The following is a 16,173-nucleotide window of genomic DNA, read 5'->3' on the forward strand; positions in this document are numbered from 1 at the left end:
TTAAAAAAGTTTGAATGAACAATTTAGCACTTCTCATGGTTGGTTTCATTTTCTTAGGAGTGATTTCAATGAAAGGTTTATTTATGTTTACACTTATACATTCCATAAAATAAAATTATCACAAAGTTATCTTAACATAATTTTTAGTAAATAATTCCTCCATATTTTAATATTAAATAAAATTATAACTCTTATTCAATTTCATTTCGTAACATTGATCGTATTAAATTTCACAATATAGTATATATCTCAACATATTCTATAAATATAAATGTGTGGTGGGTTTACTAGATCCATTACAATTAAAATCGATTGTTATTTTTTCATTTTTCTCTTTCTCTTGGTTGTCTTATTTTGCTTTATTGATATTATTGTGGATATTGTCTTTATTTTATAACAAAACAATATTTTCAAAAGTGATTTTGTAAAAATAAAATGAAAAAGAAACTTATATGCCATGTCAAGATGCCAAATAAAATATAAGAAATTAGAAATTATCAACCAAATATATAATAGAAAAGAAAAAGGATGCGATGAAAGAGAGTATGTACAGAGGATGTGAGAACAATTAATTAAATGGGAATCCTTCAATGAACAGAAAAATGTATTAAATGGATACAAAGAACGGATGATATATATCTCTGAATTCGTATCCAATTTCTACATTTACTTTCCATACAAGAAAACAAAAAAACAAACAAAAAACAAACAAAAAACAAACAACAAATAATTAATAATTTCGAAAGTCCTATCATTATGGGTCCCACCTTTCCTTCCTTTTGATGCCACGCTGTTTTCTCTATTTACTCTTCTCTCTTTGACTACATATTACTTACACCTAAAAGGCACAGTCCTTTGTATTGATATTACATACACCCAAAACCAAATATTTCTTAATATCTAACTTACATTTCTTTGCAATATTTACAACTACTCCTACCTTTAAATTATATTGTTACTCATTAACATGTCTAACATTAAATATGTGTGCTAGTTTAAAACAAATACTAACCAACTATCACCCATGGTTAAATTGTTGCTTAAAAGAAAATAACATAGATTTCATTACCTATGTTTGGTTAGGTTATCGGCGATAGAAGTTTTCTAAATAAAGAGTATACCTCGGCTTTTAAGCGTTGGATATAGCATCTATTTACTTACCCTTTTTTTACTTTGGATTGGAGATTGTTTAATAGTTTAGGTTTAATTAAACTATATTTATGTGAATTATTTTACTTAATTTAATAACGTATGCATGAATCCATTAATACATACGTTGGAAAGCTCTTTAGTTGGAAAGCTCTTTAGTTTTGTAATTAAACACATGTAGTTGAAAATTTATGAGTTATTTACAATTTTAATTTAAGGTTTAGAGGAGTGTAATATATAAATTCTCTGAATTTAGTGGTGTTGTATTTTTTATATTATGAAAAAATCTCTTTAGTAACCTTCTACCACGTTGACTTAGTTAACACACTGTTAGTGAATCACGTATAACACTATATCGATCTTTATACGTCTTTTTGTATTTCTTAATTGTTGATTTCGTAATAACACATATTCAAAAGGACTATATTAATTTTAAAAATAATCTATTACACATTTGACAACAAACGAACTTATCTTTGTCACTGTATGCGTTAGAGTTGAACTATGTTCATATTTACTATTCTACTTAGACTAATTATCAGTAGAAGCAGTTGATCATAAACTAATTGAAAAATCAGACAAGATTCTAGCATCAGCTTAGTTAGTCTCAATGTGATCATCCATCAATCCACTAACACATAGTATGTTCAAAAGACTTATCGCTCTAATCATTTGTTTAACAATAAAAAAAAATCAAAGGAAGACCATAAGTAATTTTTACAAGGTCAATCAAAACAATGTTCATCCTAGTCCTTTTACTTACTTCAAACTAGAATGAATTCACTAATATACACAAACTTCAAATACTTATCTCCCTAGCCATTATTTGTTGAAAGGTATCAAATTACAACCCTTTTAAAAATAGGTCAATTAAGACCTAAAATGCAAAATATCAACACGACTTAAATTCAAAAGTCAAGAAAAGAGTTTGATTTAAAATCGAGTGATTCACACGTTTTTAGGGATAAAAGAAGGAAAGAAGAATTAGAATTAAGCAAATAGAAAAGCCAAGTGTATGCTTCATAACACACCACACACTCCACTTGGTGACACGATCCCACCGATTCGTCATCCCTCAACTAATAGACTTTCTTTCACTTCTAGCCACGTCTCTCTCTCTTTCCATTATCTATAAATATTTATCTATATATAATCCATTATATTTCCCGCCCATAATTATAATATTATCACCCAAAAATTCATTCCAATGGATAGAAAGTCCAGAACTAATAACAACGTTGCTCAAGCCAGCTCCCGCAAGGGCTGCATGAGAGGCAAAGGCGGACCAGACAACGCTGCTTGCACTTTCAAAGGCGTCCGCCAGCGTACTTGGGGCAAATGGGTCGCTGAAATTCGCGAACCCAACCGTGGTGCTCGTCTCTGGCTTGGCACCTTCGACACTGCCCATGAAGCCGCTCTTGCTTACGATGCTGCTGCTCGTAAACTCTACGGCTCCGAAGCTAAGCTTAATCTCCCCCAAACTACTACTACTTCTCATGAATTACCTCAATTGGAACATGGCGGCCAATCTCCTTCTAATAATAATATTATTGCTTCTCCCTCTCCAACCGGTACGACAACAACGGTGTCCTCATCTCCGATTGAGCGGATTGGCGGGCTGTGGGAAAATGAGAACGTGAATTTTGATGAGTCAATATGGAGAGAGGCTGTGATGTCTTTAGATTTTCCTATTATCGAAAATGATCAAGGGATTTTCTTCGACGGGGCTGGAAGTTGGGACGCTTTGCAGTGGTGCATGTGATCTTAATTTCATATATATGATTCTGTAGATACGTAGAGAGAATTATAGTGTGTAAAAAAAAATATATATATAGTTTGCTTTTTTTATATATACATAAAAAATATATATGAACACACATATGCTATATGTGTGTGTATATATATATATGTGTGATTAAATTATGGGGTAATTATTGTGGGTGTGTATTATAAATGTATATGCTACCTGGGGAAATAAAGAAAAGAAACCTATTCCTATTCCTAGCTAGGTTTTAATGGAGCTTTCTCCATCTTCATATTACTTGGTATCGGTATGCTTTCTATTACTTATTATTATAATTACTGTTTTTCTTTCATTAAAGCTTTATATATATATATATATATATATTAAGTTGCATGTATGTAAAAATAATTAATAAATACATATTTTCTCTTCATTTTTTTCCACTCTAGGAGTTTAATGATGCCATAAGTTGAGCCAGTATATGAAAAAGGCTATATCTTTTCCATGAAGAAACAAGAATTGGTGGTAGGTTGAAAAGATTTTGATATTATGTTCATAAATTGAGGGATTGTTTTCCCTACGTAACGCTCCGTTGAGATAATTATTTCATGCTTAGGATACCAACCAAATGTCAAAATGATCGATCACTCCATAGTTATTTTTATTGACTATATTTAGGTTACCCCAATTAAATGTTAACGACCTATATAAATTATCGCCAGTTCAGGGAGTTATGTAACGTAAGATCCTTGAGTTATTATTTTCTTCTTTCTTTTTTTCCTTTAAATAATAGGATGTTCTTAGTAATTTCCTTATAATTATTTCTTCTTCTTTTTTTCTTACTATACAATATTATCAGCCAAAAGAGCTCATTTGGGTCGTTCTTTTAAGAGAAATTAGAGAATTTAATAGATATTGTGATATAGAAAGATAATTAAATAGGCACCCACGGTTTGAGGGTTTATATATTTGTGGGTTTGTTGAGCTGTCGTTGTGTTTGTAATTTTTAGGGAGGTGTTATGATTTGAAGGCTACATGTGTACCAACGATATAATTACCATCACTTCATTATTGTTAAAGTGAAACTGAGTTTAAAGTGAAGGCTAATTATATTGGTAGATGTTAACTTATTTTATGCATGGTGTGGTGTTCTATTATTTAATCAACTTTTAATTGGAAACCATCAATTGGAAACAACAATGGAAGAGTTGAATACAAGAATTTTGTAAATATAAGGCTTTTGTATTTACAAAAGGCTTTCGCAAAAGCTCGAAAGCTTAAGTTAGTGTTTCTGTATTCAGCCGATACTTTCGTAAGAGTAGTTGAAGGCAAATTGAAATACATGTCTTTTTGGACCATCAATTTAAGATCATCAATTCATCGATAAGCTTAAGTTAGTGATAAGCTTAAGTTAGTGGTTGAAGACAAATTTAAGTGATAATTATATATGTGTATATATCATAAATGACAATAGTTTATCAAATATTTATTTATAATAGACCACAACATTTTGCTATATGAAAAGACAAACCCTTAAAATAATCTTTTTGCTATATGAAAAGACAAACCCTTAAAATAATCTTCAACTATAATAAATGAGACATCTCAACATTGAGAGAAATACAACTCATTCCATCCAACTCATTCCAAACGCCTCTTATAGATTTGATGTATGTTTGGCATTAGTTTAAAATAATTTTTTAAAAAATGAGATTATAAAATAAATCATTTTAGAGAAAATATATTCAACCAATTTTAGAATAAATGTTTATTTGGTGTTTAACGAGAAATATCTCCAAATATCTATTTTTATTCATTTCTATTCATTTTCACTATCTATTTCGTTCTTTTTGTTTTTATTTTTAAATGTTTTTGAATATTTTTTTCAATGTGTGTTCATATTATACATTTAAATATAAGAATTTGTAAATGTTCCTCTTTCAGCAAAATTTATTATGATTTAACATCTGTAAAAGAAACTATGAGGACATCAATGAAATGAAGATGAATGAAAAATATAATCGAATTGCATTTTTTTGTCTAATTAATATTATATTGTCTCGAAAAAACTATTTATCTTATTTATATTTTATTGTTGGAAATCAATTATTTTTTTATGGTTATGTATTTATATTTCAAGATATTTGTGCTCTTAAAATAGAATTGTCTAAAAAAAATTAATATAAAAAGATGAGAGTAATGTTTAGTTTCAAGTAACTAAAAAACTAATATTTTCAAGATATTGTGTGGTTAATTTTAAAATATATTTTTTTAAAAAAAAAATCAAAATGTGTGTATTTCTTTATAAAATTAATTCATAATTTGATAGTCTTTTATGATAATTTGACCTAAATATATATAAACATGGTTAGTATATGACAAATCAAACACAATTTTGCATATAAACATTTATAAATAGGTCAAGCCAAATATTGATAGGCAATTCGGACATACACTAAATATCCGTCTAAAATATTTTATGTAAACTCTACTTTTCCCCTTTAGATCTTTTGGATTTTGTTTCCAACCTCTTTATCTCTTTTTTTCTTTTCCTTTTCCAAAAATTAAAGTGCAAAGAAAGTAATCTTTCTTCTTACTAAGTTCTTCTACGCTTCTTTTTTCTTCCTTCCTTTTTCTGTTTTTGTTTATTCTCTTCTTTTATCACGTGGATTTATTGGGTATGAAGTTATTTAGTTGAAGCTAAATAGTTAATACTGATTCCAAATAAAATTCTCAATTATTTAAAAAAAAAAAACAGAATTACACAATTTAACCTTTTTTTTTTTTTTTGTTTAAGAAAAACTTAAAACCTAAAATAGAATTGTGTTAAAAAAACATTGCATTACTTAACATTAACATGAAATGGAATAAATTAAAATTTCCACCGTATCGCAAAAACGTAAAAAAATGTGTGTGTGGTTGAATATAACGAAAATAATTAGATTAATAAAGAAACGTTTTAATTTGTTTAATGAGCTTCCTGTTTATATAATCTATAAAAAGAAAAATTAAACATCAATTGAATCAACATGTTAGCGATATTTCTTTTGACACTTCATGCTAAAACATACATTAACATCACGAACACTATTAGGGTGAAAGAATTGCAATTTTTGTTATTGTTACATAAATCAAATGTGTTTAAGCTCAAATAATCATGGTCGAACTAAAATAAGTAACCATTTGGCAAACCAGGATGTCTATGATTCAACTTTCCATGTACATTTTGTTCTAAAAAAAATTCTAATATGTGTACTCTTATTAGTTTAATCTACCAAAATTTGAAGCATTTATGTTAAAATCAGACCTTTCCACAATACATATACACTAATTAGTTTTGTACTACAGCCTTAATTTTAAAACCAAACGCTACATAATTGAAACTTCTCGACTAAGAATTAGTTAAACTCAAACCTCCCAATTACTAAAAGGTTCAGACAACTGATCAACATTAAAATAGAAACTTTTTCTTAAAATTTTCTGTAAGAAATGTGTTGATGGGATTACATATATATATTAGACATGAGAGGTAACGTCGATGGATGAAAATAATACAATGGACAATCAATTTTCTTTACATATATACGAATGTGAAAAATAAGGCTTTTGTGAGCTTTATATCCCTTGTGTTTTTCAAAAGAAATATATTGATAATGTAAGTCGTCTCTCTTAATCACTATTATATGTTAATTTTTCTCTGGTGTTACATGTAATATTGTAAAATAGCAGGTACTTTGGGACGACACTCTCTTTTCAAATAATTCGTCTTGGTGGGGATTTTGAAAACGACTAATTATACAAAGGAATCTTCTTTGTCAGCTTTGGAGGGATTGCAAATTACACACCTTTTACAAAGAGATTGCATTCCCAATTTCTATAAAGAGAATTATATGAGAGGCAGAATTTTCAATGGCATTGGGCATGCAGGCCCCTTTTAACTTTATGATAATTTTTTTCTTGGTTGGGATGCCCTCTATTGCTACTTAAATTGGACCTTTGGGCCATCTTCTTTTATCAATCATTTCAATCAGCTCAATGCTCATGGATGATTTCTCACTCCCATCAACCTACAAAATCCCAATTGATCATCGAGAGAGAGAAAGAAAGAAAGTCCTATCTTTACCTCTTAAATGTTAGGAGTTAAATGTATGTTTTTAAAACAAAATACTTAGAGGTAATAAACAGGAACTGGAATATTATTTCAACTAAACTGACATATCCTTAGTACCTGAAAACTAGCAGTAATGCATTTAATAAAAGAGATAAGATTTGATATTGCGTAGAGAGGTAGAAACCAACTCAACATAAAAGAGAACGTGTAAAAATGTTGTTGAAAGGGTTAAAAACTATAGTAGAAATATCATGATTGCAAAAAATGCTTGATTTGTTGCACTTTGGAGGATTGCCAACAATATATGATAGGAAAAAGAAAGAGTTTGTTAGTAACAGCAGACCTCAGTATATTTCCACTCATTGTTTTGCTTTTAATTTCACTCCAATAAGGCATATCTTACATTTAGAGATAATTGTCCTTTCTTATAAACCTTGGATCATTCTCTTACATAATGAATCCAATTCTCACTAAATTAATATGATTATTCACATCAATTACCTCAAGTTTTATTGTATTATCAACTTAAAATTAATATGATTATTCAGATCAATTACCTCAAGTTTTATTGTATTATCAACTTAAAAGATAGTATATATATATATATATAAAACCTTAGTAGCTAGCCGTAAGATATATATATATGAAAATATATATTTTTCTTTCTTAGATGTTTTAAAACTGTAAATTAAGTTTTCTTGAGAAAACGTAAACTTCACTCTTTAATATTAAGAAGCTTGTAGGTCATACTGCATAAAACATTAATTTTATACTGGTAAACTTTTTTACACTTGCGGTCTAGAAGTTCACAACGGTTAAGGGCAAGACTTCTTACTATTCCACTCTTGCCCAACACCATTTTCTCGAGAATTTTCCAACACAATGTCAAAGAACAAGTTAGGCAAAAAAAAGGGTAAACCAAGAATAATAATTAATCTGATTTAAATCACAGTCTGTGATCTATTCAAAATTGATAAATGAAGTAGGTAATAAGGAGAGATTAGGAAAGATCGTATGATGGTAAAGAATTAAGATCAAAAGGAGAAAATTGTGATGGGATTTTTTTGTCCAGATATTAAATTTATGTTTTCAATCTAATACCAAAAAGAATAACTATAATTTATATTGCCTCACTTTCTCCTACCATGAAAACCTTTCCGGACGCAAAAACACGCCGGAAAAAACACAAAATGCATTGGGGAAGGTATTTTTGGCATCGGATGCAACGTCAGCATGAACGTCGGGGAAATAATTTTGGGGACACCTTCTCTGACGCACGTGATGCAAACGTCCATGTAACGTTCACCAGCGCAGAAGTTTGACGTCGAAAAAGGAAATCCCGACGTGATGTCAGCAAGTCGACGAAGTCTTTTTTCGACAAAACGTCTTCCCCAACGTCAATGTGAAACAGCAGGGTTTGGCCCTTTCCCCAATGTATATTGCACGTCGGGGAAGGATTTTATTTATTTTTTATTTTTTTCTTATCGTAAATTATCAATCACCAAACTGAGCGCCCACTGCCGCCTACTCAGAAGAGTTGTGGTTGCAAATGCATGCTCTCATGACTTTGATGATAATTATTTGGAAGATGATGGTGGAACCAAGGATAGGAATAAACACATAGTTATCAAGTATGCCTTTGAACACATCGATTTTGTTCATCTCCCTTGAACTTATTTTGTTGAAAATCTGCTAGAAGGAAAATTCAAAGTTAATCGAGTAGATGGATTTCGATAATGTAGTAAATAGATTCAAAAAGTGGTTGGGATTTGATCATATCATCAATCATCTCCCCATAATAACATAAATGCAAAAGGTTAGAAACAGTAACTGTGTTTACTCGACAAAACACGAATGAATTGAAGATGGTGGCGGCGACACAGATGGCAACGGCAAAGACGGGCGATATGAACAACAAGCTCTCTCCTCTCTCTTAGCCGTCTTTTTCCTTTTCTTTTCTCTCTGTGTTTGTGTTCTCGTCTGTGTTGAAGGAGGAAAAAATAGAACTGAAAATCTCCGACGTCTTCGAAGTCGTCGAGATAAGTGACCTTTCCCCAACGCCATAAGTGACACATTGAAAAGAGTTCACAATTCAAATTTATTTATATGCTTTGACGTCTTCGAAGTCGTCGAGATAAGTGACCTTTCCCCAACGCCATAAGTGACACATTGAAAAGAGTTCACAATTCAAATTTATTTATATGCTTTGACGTCTTCGAAGTCGTCGAGATAAGTGACATTTTCCCAACGGCATAAGTGACACATTGAAAAGAGTTCACAATTCAAATTTATATATATGCTTTCCTCCGACATGGTCAACGCAACGTCAGTCAAAAGGGGACTTAATAATTGTGACCAACATTCTTCGACATGGATCTGACAGACGTCGGAAAAAGTATAAATATTAATTAAATATTTACACGTGGAGGAACATCTTCGAAGCCGATACAAACAATCTTGCATCAACGTTGGGTGGTCAATGCCGACACTTTCTTTTTCGACGTCTTTTCTCAAGTTCAAATTACTCCGACTTCTTGTAGTACATAATAGTTTAGAAATTAATTTATGAGTGATTAATCACCATGGATTGAACCCATGACCTTTTAATTAGATATTGAGACTGTTTTCCACTTTTTATGAATAGACCAACCTATAAGTGTTAAAAATAGATATTATTAATGTTTGTGATTAGATTTGCCATCTTTCTAATTTTATTGGGTTTATAAAAGTATATAAACAGACATGTATATTTGAAAAATATAAAGAAGAAATTTGGATTGCCTATCAAAGAGATTCAAGTATTGTTAAAAAATCATTTTAGATATACACCAGAACCATTGCACAATACATTTACGTAGAACTTGAAAACTGTAACTAATGAAATAAAATTTGTTAAGATGTGACCAAAGTTTTATATCAGATAAGAAAAAGCTCACAGGTTTATAAGAGTTTATGGAATGAGGAAGATATTCGAAGATAAATCATCACGCCTTACGAAGTAATGGTTTGTTGGCAATTAGTTGTTGTTACAAATCTCATTATGTATATTTATCAATATTGACCAAAATTGAGTGCAAATATTTTGCTACCAACTTATAGCTTCTTAGGTATCCTAATCTATGATGTGAATTTGTTTGTCTAGAAGATAATGTTAACGTCCGATTTTCTTTTGGCCATGTAAGATTACTTTTTCATTTTGAGATAGGAGAGGCCCGGCCCCCACATAATGTGTGTACGACACTAAAAATCAAAAATAAAAAGAACAGTGTTATTTTAAAGAGGAGTGTTTTTCATTCATTAATTATTTTTTCTCTCTTAATTATATATCAAAATTTCCTACTCAATTGATATTAACAATACCAACTGGTGGCTCACCGCTGTATATGGGCCGGCAAGCAGAAATAACAGAGGTGATTTTTGGGTCGAGCTTGATGTGATAAAATCTATTTGCTTTCCAAAGTGGCTTATGGGAGGGGACTTCAATGTAGTTAGATGACATTCTAAAACCACGGCAAAAAACACAGCTACTTCAAGCATGAAACAATTCAATGTTTTTATAAATGGTTGATCCCCCATTAATAAATGCAAAGTATACTTGGTCCAATCTCATAAATCAGCTCATTCTATCAAGACTTGATAGATTTCTATAGAATCCTTTCTAGAGTTACTTCAGATCATTTCCCCATTGTCCTTGAATCCAATAGCTTAAAATGGGGTCCCTCCCCTTTTAGATTCACAAATCTCTCATCAAACAGGCTTCTTTTAAACAAAACATTGAATGTTGGTAGAACAACATTGATCAAGAAGGATATCCAGGCTATTCATTTATGCGGAGGCTCAAACAACTATCTAACACCATCAGAAGATGAAACAAAGACCTCAAAGAATCAAATGAAGAGGAAAGGAAGGCCTGGATAAAGGAGATTGATCTCTTTGATAAAATGGAAGCTAACAACAGTATTACAGACCTCCACATCTATTGTAGAACTGCGATCAAATCCGACCTCAACCAGCTAGCTCTCAAGGATGCACAAACATGGGCTTAAAAATGTAAAAGGTTATGGAATTTGGAAGGGGGTGAAAACACTGCCTTCTTTCATAAAATTTGCTCTCCAAGACAAAGAAGAAGCTTCATTACAAGTATTTCCACTGCACAAGAGATTCTCTGCACAACTGAAGAGGGGATTGAAAAAACCTTCATTGATCATTTCAGAGACATTTATATTGATTAGGATAGAGAACTATGGTTTATAGATAATCTTCCATGGATCTCCATTACAAAGAATGCACAAGGCGCCCTTTGCATTCCGTTTACGGTCGAATTCGCCCAACGCACTTAAATCTTTCTCGAATAATAAATCCCCTAGTCCTGATGGATTTACTATGGAATTTATAAAAGCTATTTGGAAATTAACCAAAGGAAATATACTGGAAATTCACCATTGGGTTCGTAATTAAGCTTGACATTGAGAAGACATTTGATAAAATAAACTGAAATTTCATTGATTTGCTCCTGAAGAAAGGGTTTCCCCCAAAATGGTGAAAATGGATCAAAGCATGTATCTCAAGCGTTCAATACTCTATCCTTATTAATGGTAGGCCCATAGGAAAAATTCAACCTACTAGAGGCATACGGAAAGGGGACCCTATTTCACCCTTCATTTTTCTTCTAGCCATGGACTATCTCAGTATTCTTCTGGAGGTACAAAACAAGATCAAGGACGTGAGGTTTCATGGGGAACAAAATCTCACCCATCTCTTATTTGTAGATGATATATTACTATTTGTGGAAGATGATGAATCAATTGATAATATGAGAAATGTCATCCACCTCTTTGAACTGGCTTCCGAGATCAACATGAATCCCAACAAATCCACCGTATCATATCACCCATCAATTTTGATGCCCAAAGAACAAATTGTTTTGAAAAAAAATGGGGTATATCCACAAAATTCCTTCTCACTCAATACTTGGAGTGTAATTGGGGAGCAAACCTCTCTCAAAAAATTTCTAGTATGAGATTAAAGATAATATACACAAGAAAATCAACAACTGGAAATACTCCTGTCTTTCCAAATGTGGCAAAATTGCACTCATTAATGCTACACTATCCACTATTCCAAACTACCATTTATCTGTGTTCAAAGCTCTCATATCAGTCTGCAATGAGATATTGAGAAAATTTGGAGGAACTTTCTATGGAGAAACACCTATGAGAAGAAAAACATCCACCTCATCAAATGGCCGATTGTTATGTCTCCCATTATTAAGGGAGGCATTGGCATCAACAATGTTTCAAATACAAACTTTGCTTTCTTGTGTAAATGGCTATAGAGATTTCATGAGGAAAAGAATCCTCTCTCGAAACGCATTATTATAGCAAAGTATGAACAACCGTATTTGAGAGAAATTCCTACAAAAGGTAAATTCAACAGCTCCAAAGCCCCTTGAAGATCCATCATTAAAGGAGTCGATTGGTTTCTACCACATGCATATCAATTGAAAAATAAAGAGTGGTGATTCCCTCTCATTTTGGCATAGTCTTTGGCATGAACACAGTCCTCTCTCACAACACAATCCAAGATTGTATGCTCTCACCACCAAAAATGGAACTCTATAAAAGTTATGTGGAATGCTGAAAACTCGGAATGAGACCTTTATCCTAGAAGACCGTTGAGAAGTGTGGAATCAACTTTTTGGGATGAAATGAAAATATCCCTCCACCCCCGACTGATATCGGACAGGACATTCTTGTGTGGAAATTGAATATCAATGGTTGCTTCACGGTTACTTCCATTAAATGTGCTCTTCATGACAGGTACCACTTAGAACAAAATAATTCTAATCCACGGATTTACCAAAATTTATGGAAGTCAACCATTCCAAAAAGGGGTAAATTTTTCATTTGGTCTCTCCTACATGAGTATATTAACACAGTTGATATGTTACAAAGAAGACTCCAACCATGGAACTTAAAACCTTCTCAGTGTGTTTTATGTAAAGCTGTTGAGGAAGACAAGAATCATTTGTTCATCTTTTGCCCCATATCAACTTAGTTATGGAAAAAAGTTGGTGCTCTGCTTAATAGATCTTTCTCCTCCAATAATATTACCATCCTTTGCAAAAACATATGTAGCTCAAAGGCTAAAACAAAGAAGCAAATTATTCTGTTCAATGTTGGAATGAAAGAAACAGGAGGATTTTGAATGAGGAAGAAAGATCCCTCGGTACGATTTGGGAAGACATCCAAGCTTTAACAAATTTTTAGACTAGTCAATCTCCTCTTCTCAGAAACTACTCGACCAGTAGTATCGCTTTAAATCTTAATGATTTCTAATTTATTGGGTCCATGAGGCTTCTCTAGCCCTTTTTGTACATCCATGTTTCGTGTACTTGACCCTTATTTATTAATGAAGCAGAAATGATCAGAGTGCTAAAGAGGTGTCTACCTAGTGAAGATGTTAGGATGCACCTACTAATCCAAAGTATATTTAAAAAAAAAATCAACAAAAAAACACTTCAAATTGTATTTGATCTTTTTCGTGGGTGCAGATAGAATTAAATTTTGCATATGGATGGAGATGACAACTTACACTAGGCCTTTGAATTTTATATCATTACTTTAATCCTCAAAAGTTGGTAAATCTTGTATTTTGTTGCTCACTCTGAAGTAATTACCTTGTGACTTTCTTTCAATTTTTTATTAGGCAACCAAATCATCATGATATATATAAGTATGGGTAGTAGCTACCATTAAGGTTTTGTTAAATTATTGGCCACGACTTTGTTTGATTTGAATGTATATGAAAACAATTTGGTTAATTATTACGTTTTAAATTCAAGGTTTCAAAGACCAAAATAGAAAAAAAAAAAGTAATAATGATAGTATTTAAAAAAATTTACCATCTTCTTATGACCTTTGGCATCGTCAAAAAATCATAGAATTTCCAACGTTATTATACACTCGTTAGAATGGTCCGCCGACGAATATTTTTCGACAAAACTTTCAACAATGTTCTTGTAGTCAGGAATTCAATTCCCAATGCATTTTTGTTACTTATTTTTTATGATTTCATGCATTAGGAAAATTGTGTTTTCTTGTAATGTAGTAATAGAATTTAAAAAAATTTTATACTTTGTAAATATTTTCATCATGTTTCTTACGAGTCAATCTACTTTTTTTCCCATTCTTTTGGTTGAGCTACTATATTCAAAATTTGGATATAATAAAAAGATATAATAAATATTATTTTCAAAATTTGTAAAATATATGTTAAAATGAGATAGTCCAAAAATCATATTTCTCAAAAACATAATCTCGATTATTTATCAAACACATTTGTTGAACTCGTTAAATTTAAAAAAAAAAAAGAATCCTGATTCTATGACCAGCAGGCTCTTAAGATTTTGAGTCTCTTACTCCTACAAGTTACTGAACTTCGGGAAAAAATGGCATGATATATACATCTAAAAAAATCAATCTAATTAAAAAGACTATAAATGTGTGATGCAAAACCTTAACCTAATCCAAAGAACTACTCATTCTCTCTCTCTCTTTTGTTGTTTTTAAAATAATATATTAATTGAAAAAATTGAATTTCTAAGTTCAAGGTTGATAGTTCAATTATCTATGTCATTTTGATGTTTATTTTTTTGTGTATTTATTTTCAGTAAATAGTGTCATATTGGCCTGGCCCAGAAAATGTCCTCCAACACTCAGTGTTGGCATGCAACAAATTGATGGTTTTGGAAAGGATGGTGAAATTTTGAGGGAACACAAGACATCAAAAGGCAAAATAAAACTCAATGTTTGTTTCCACTTTGATATTTGAGAGCACCATCATTGATCGTAAAGTAGGAGGAAATCACTTCAACTATCTACGCTATGTAATTAAGTGTATTATTATTATTATTATTATTATTATTATATATATTATTTATTTATATATTCTTATATTATTCAAAAACAAAAACGAGGATTCCAACTTTTAACATTTTGATTGAAGATATATATAAATACACACATATCACATATTGAACATTATAATAAGAGCTTTAAACTTTTGTTAGAGAATTGATATTGGATATACTTGTTTAAGGTTGGTTGATTTTTATCCTTTAAGCCGTGTTTTATTGATTGTCTTTGAAATTATGTTGCAGGATGTCTCACTGTGTCATGCAATCAAATTCTGTAAATTATATTTTTTTTAAAATAAAAAAGTCATGTATTATTATTTTTGATCACGATTAATCGTGATCAAGAATAATAATACATGACTTTTGATTGGGGTCGTTTTTCATTTTTCCACCGTGTAAACGTAGACTTGTTTAAAATCGAGATTAAAGATATGTTTGAGAAAATTGTTTAGAATTAATTAAAGTAGGTAGTCATCAATATGGACTTTTTTTTTTTTTTATCTTCTCTTATTTGTCTGCTTGTATAGGTAGAGTCATGTGGGATAATTGATTTTGCTATTTAATAAAAATTTTGAAGATGAATAATATTATTTGATTAATTTTTAGCTCAATTTAAATGACACGTAAAAGGACTTTATTTTCTTTTTTATTTTAAGTTCAACTCTTATTAGAAGTTCAAATAAATTAGTTTTAAAATTGTCTAAAGAAAAAGAGATTCACGAAGTTATAAGACATTAATTTATCTTTATTTGTTTGAAAATGATAATCAAATATTAAAAAATTAAAAGAGCAATATCATATGATTGTAGTCTTGTAGAAATATATATATATAAATTGGGGAAGATTTTGTCATTCATTTAACAAGGAGAAGAGAGTTTGAGTTAATTAATGGAGGAAGACAGGTTTTTGTATGAAATATTAGGTCATACCTAACTTTGATTTCAATCAATCTCTTAATCATTAAAAAAACACATACATATAGAAAAAGAAAAAGGGAGAATTAAATTGGATTGAAATATATATGAAATAATAAAGATAAATATATAGACAAAATTGATGACTGTTATTAACGTAATCAAAACGAAAAATTTTGACAAGTCAAAAAGAAAGAAACAAATTGGGAGGCGTTGATTGTTTAAGCATGGAATGCACATACTAATCAATCTTTATTAACCTTCATTATTACAAGAACCCATCTAATCATATCCTTGCCAATTAAAAAAGCAAACCCAAAGCACATTTTCCTTTTTT

At 30.8% G+C, this 16,173-nt stretch overlaps 1 protein-coding gene across 1 annotated transcript; it reads left to right on the plus strand.

Annotated features, from left to right (window-relative positions):
* The first annotated feature begins 2,356 nt into the window (after positions 1-2,356).
* LOC101204876 (dehydration-responsive element-binding protein 2D) lies at positions 2,357-2,911 on the plus strand. Its single transcript, XM_004147824.1, has one exon. The coding sequence runs from the start codon at positions 2,357-2,359 to the stop codon at positions 2,909-2,911; it is 555 nt and encodes a 184-aa protein (XP_004147872.1).
* The last annotated feature ends 13,262 nt before the right edge of the window (positions 2,912-16,173 follow it).

This window comes from Cucumis sativus, chromosome 3 (assembly GCF_000004075.3).
Source record: "Cucumis sativus cultivar 9930 chromosome 3, Cucumber_9930_V3, whole genome shotgun sequence".
NCBI lineage: Eukaryota > Viridiplantae > Streptophyta > Magnoliopsida > Cucurbitales > Cucurbitaceae > Cucumis > Cucumis sativus.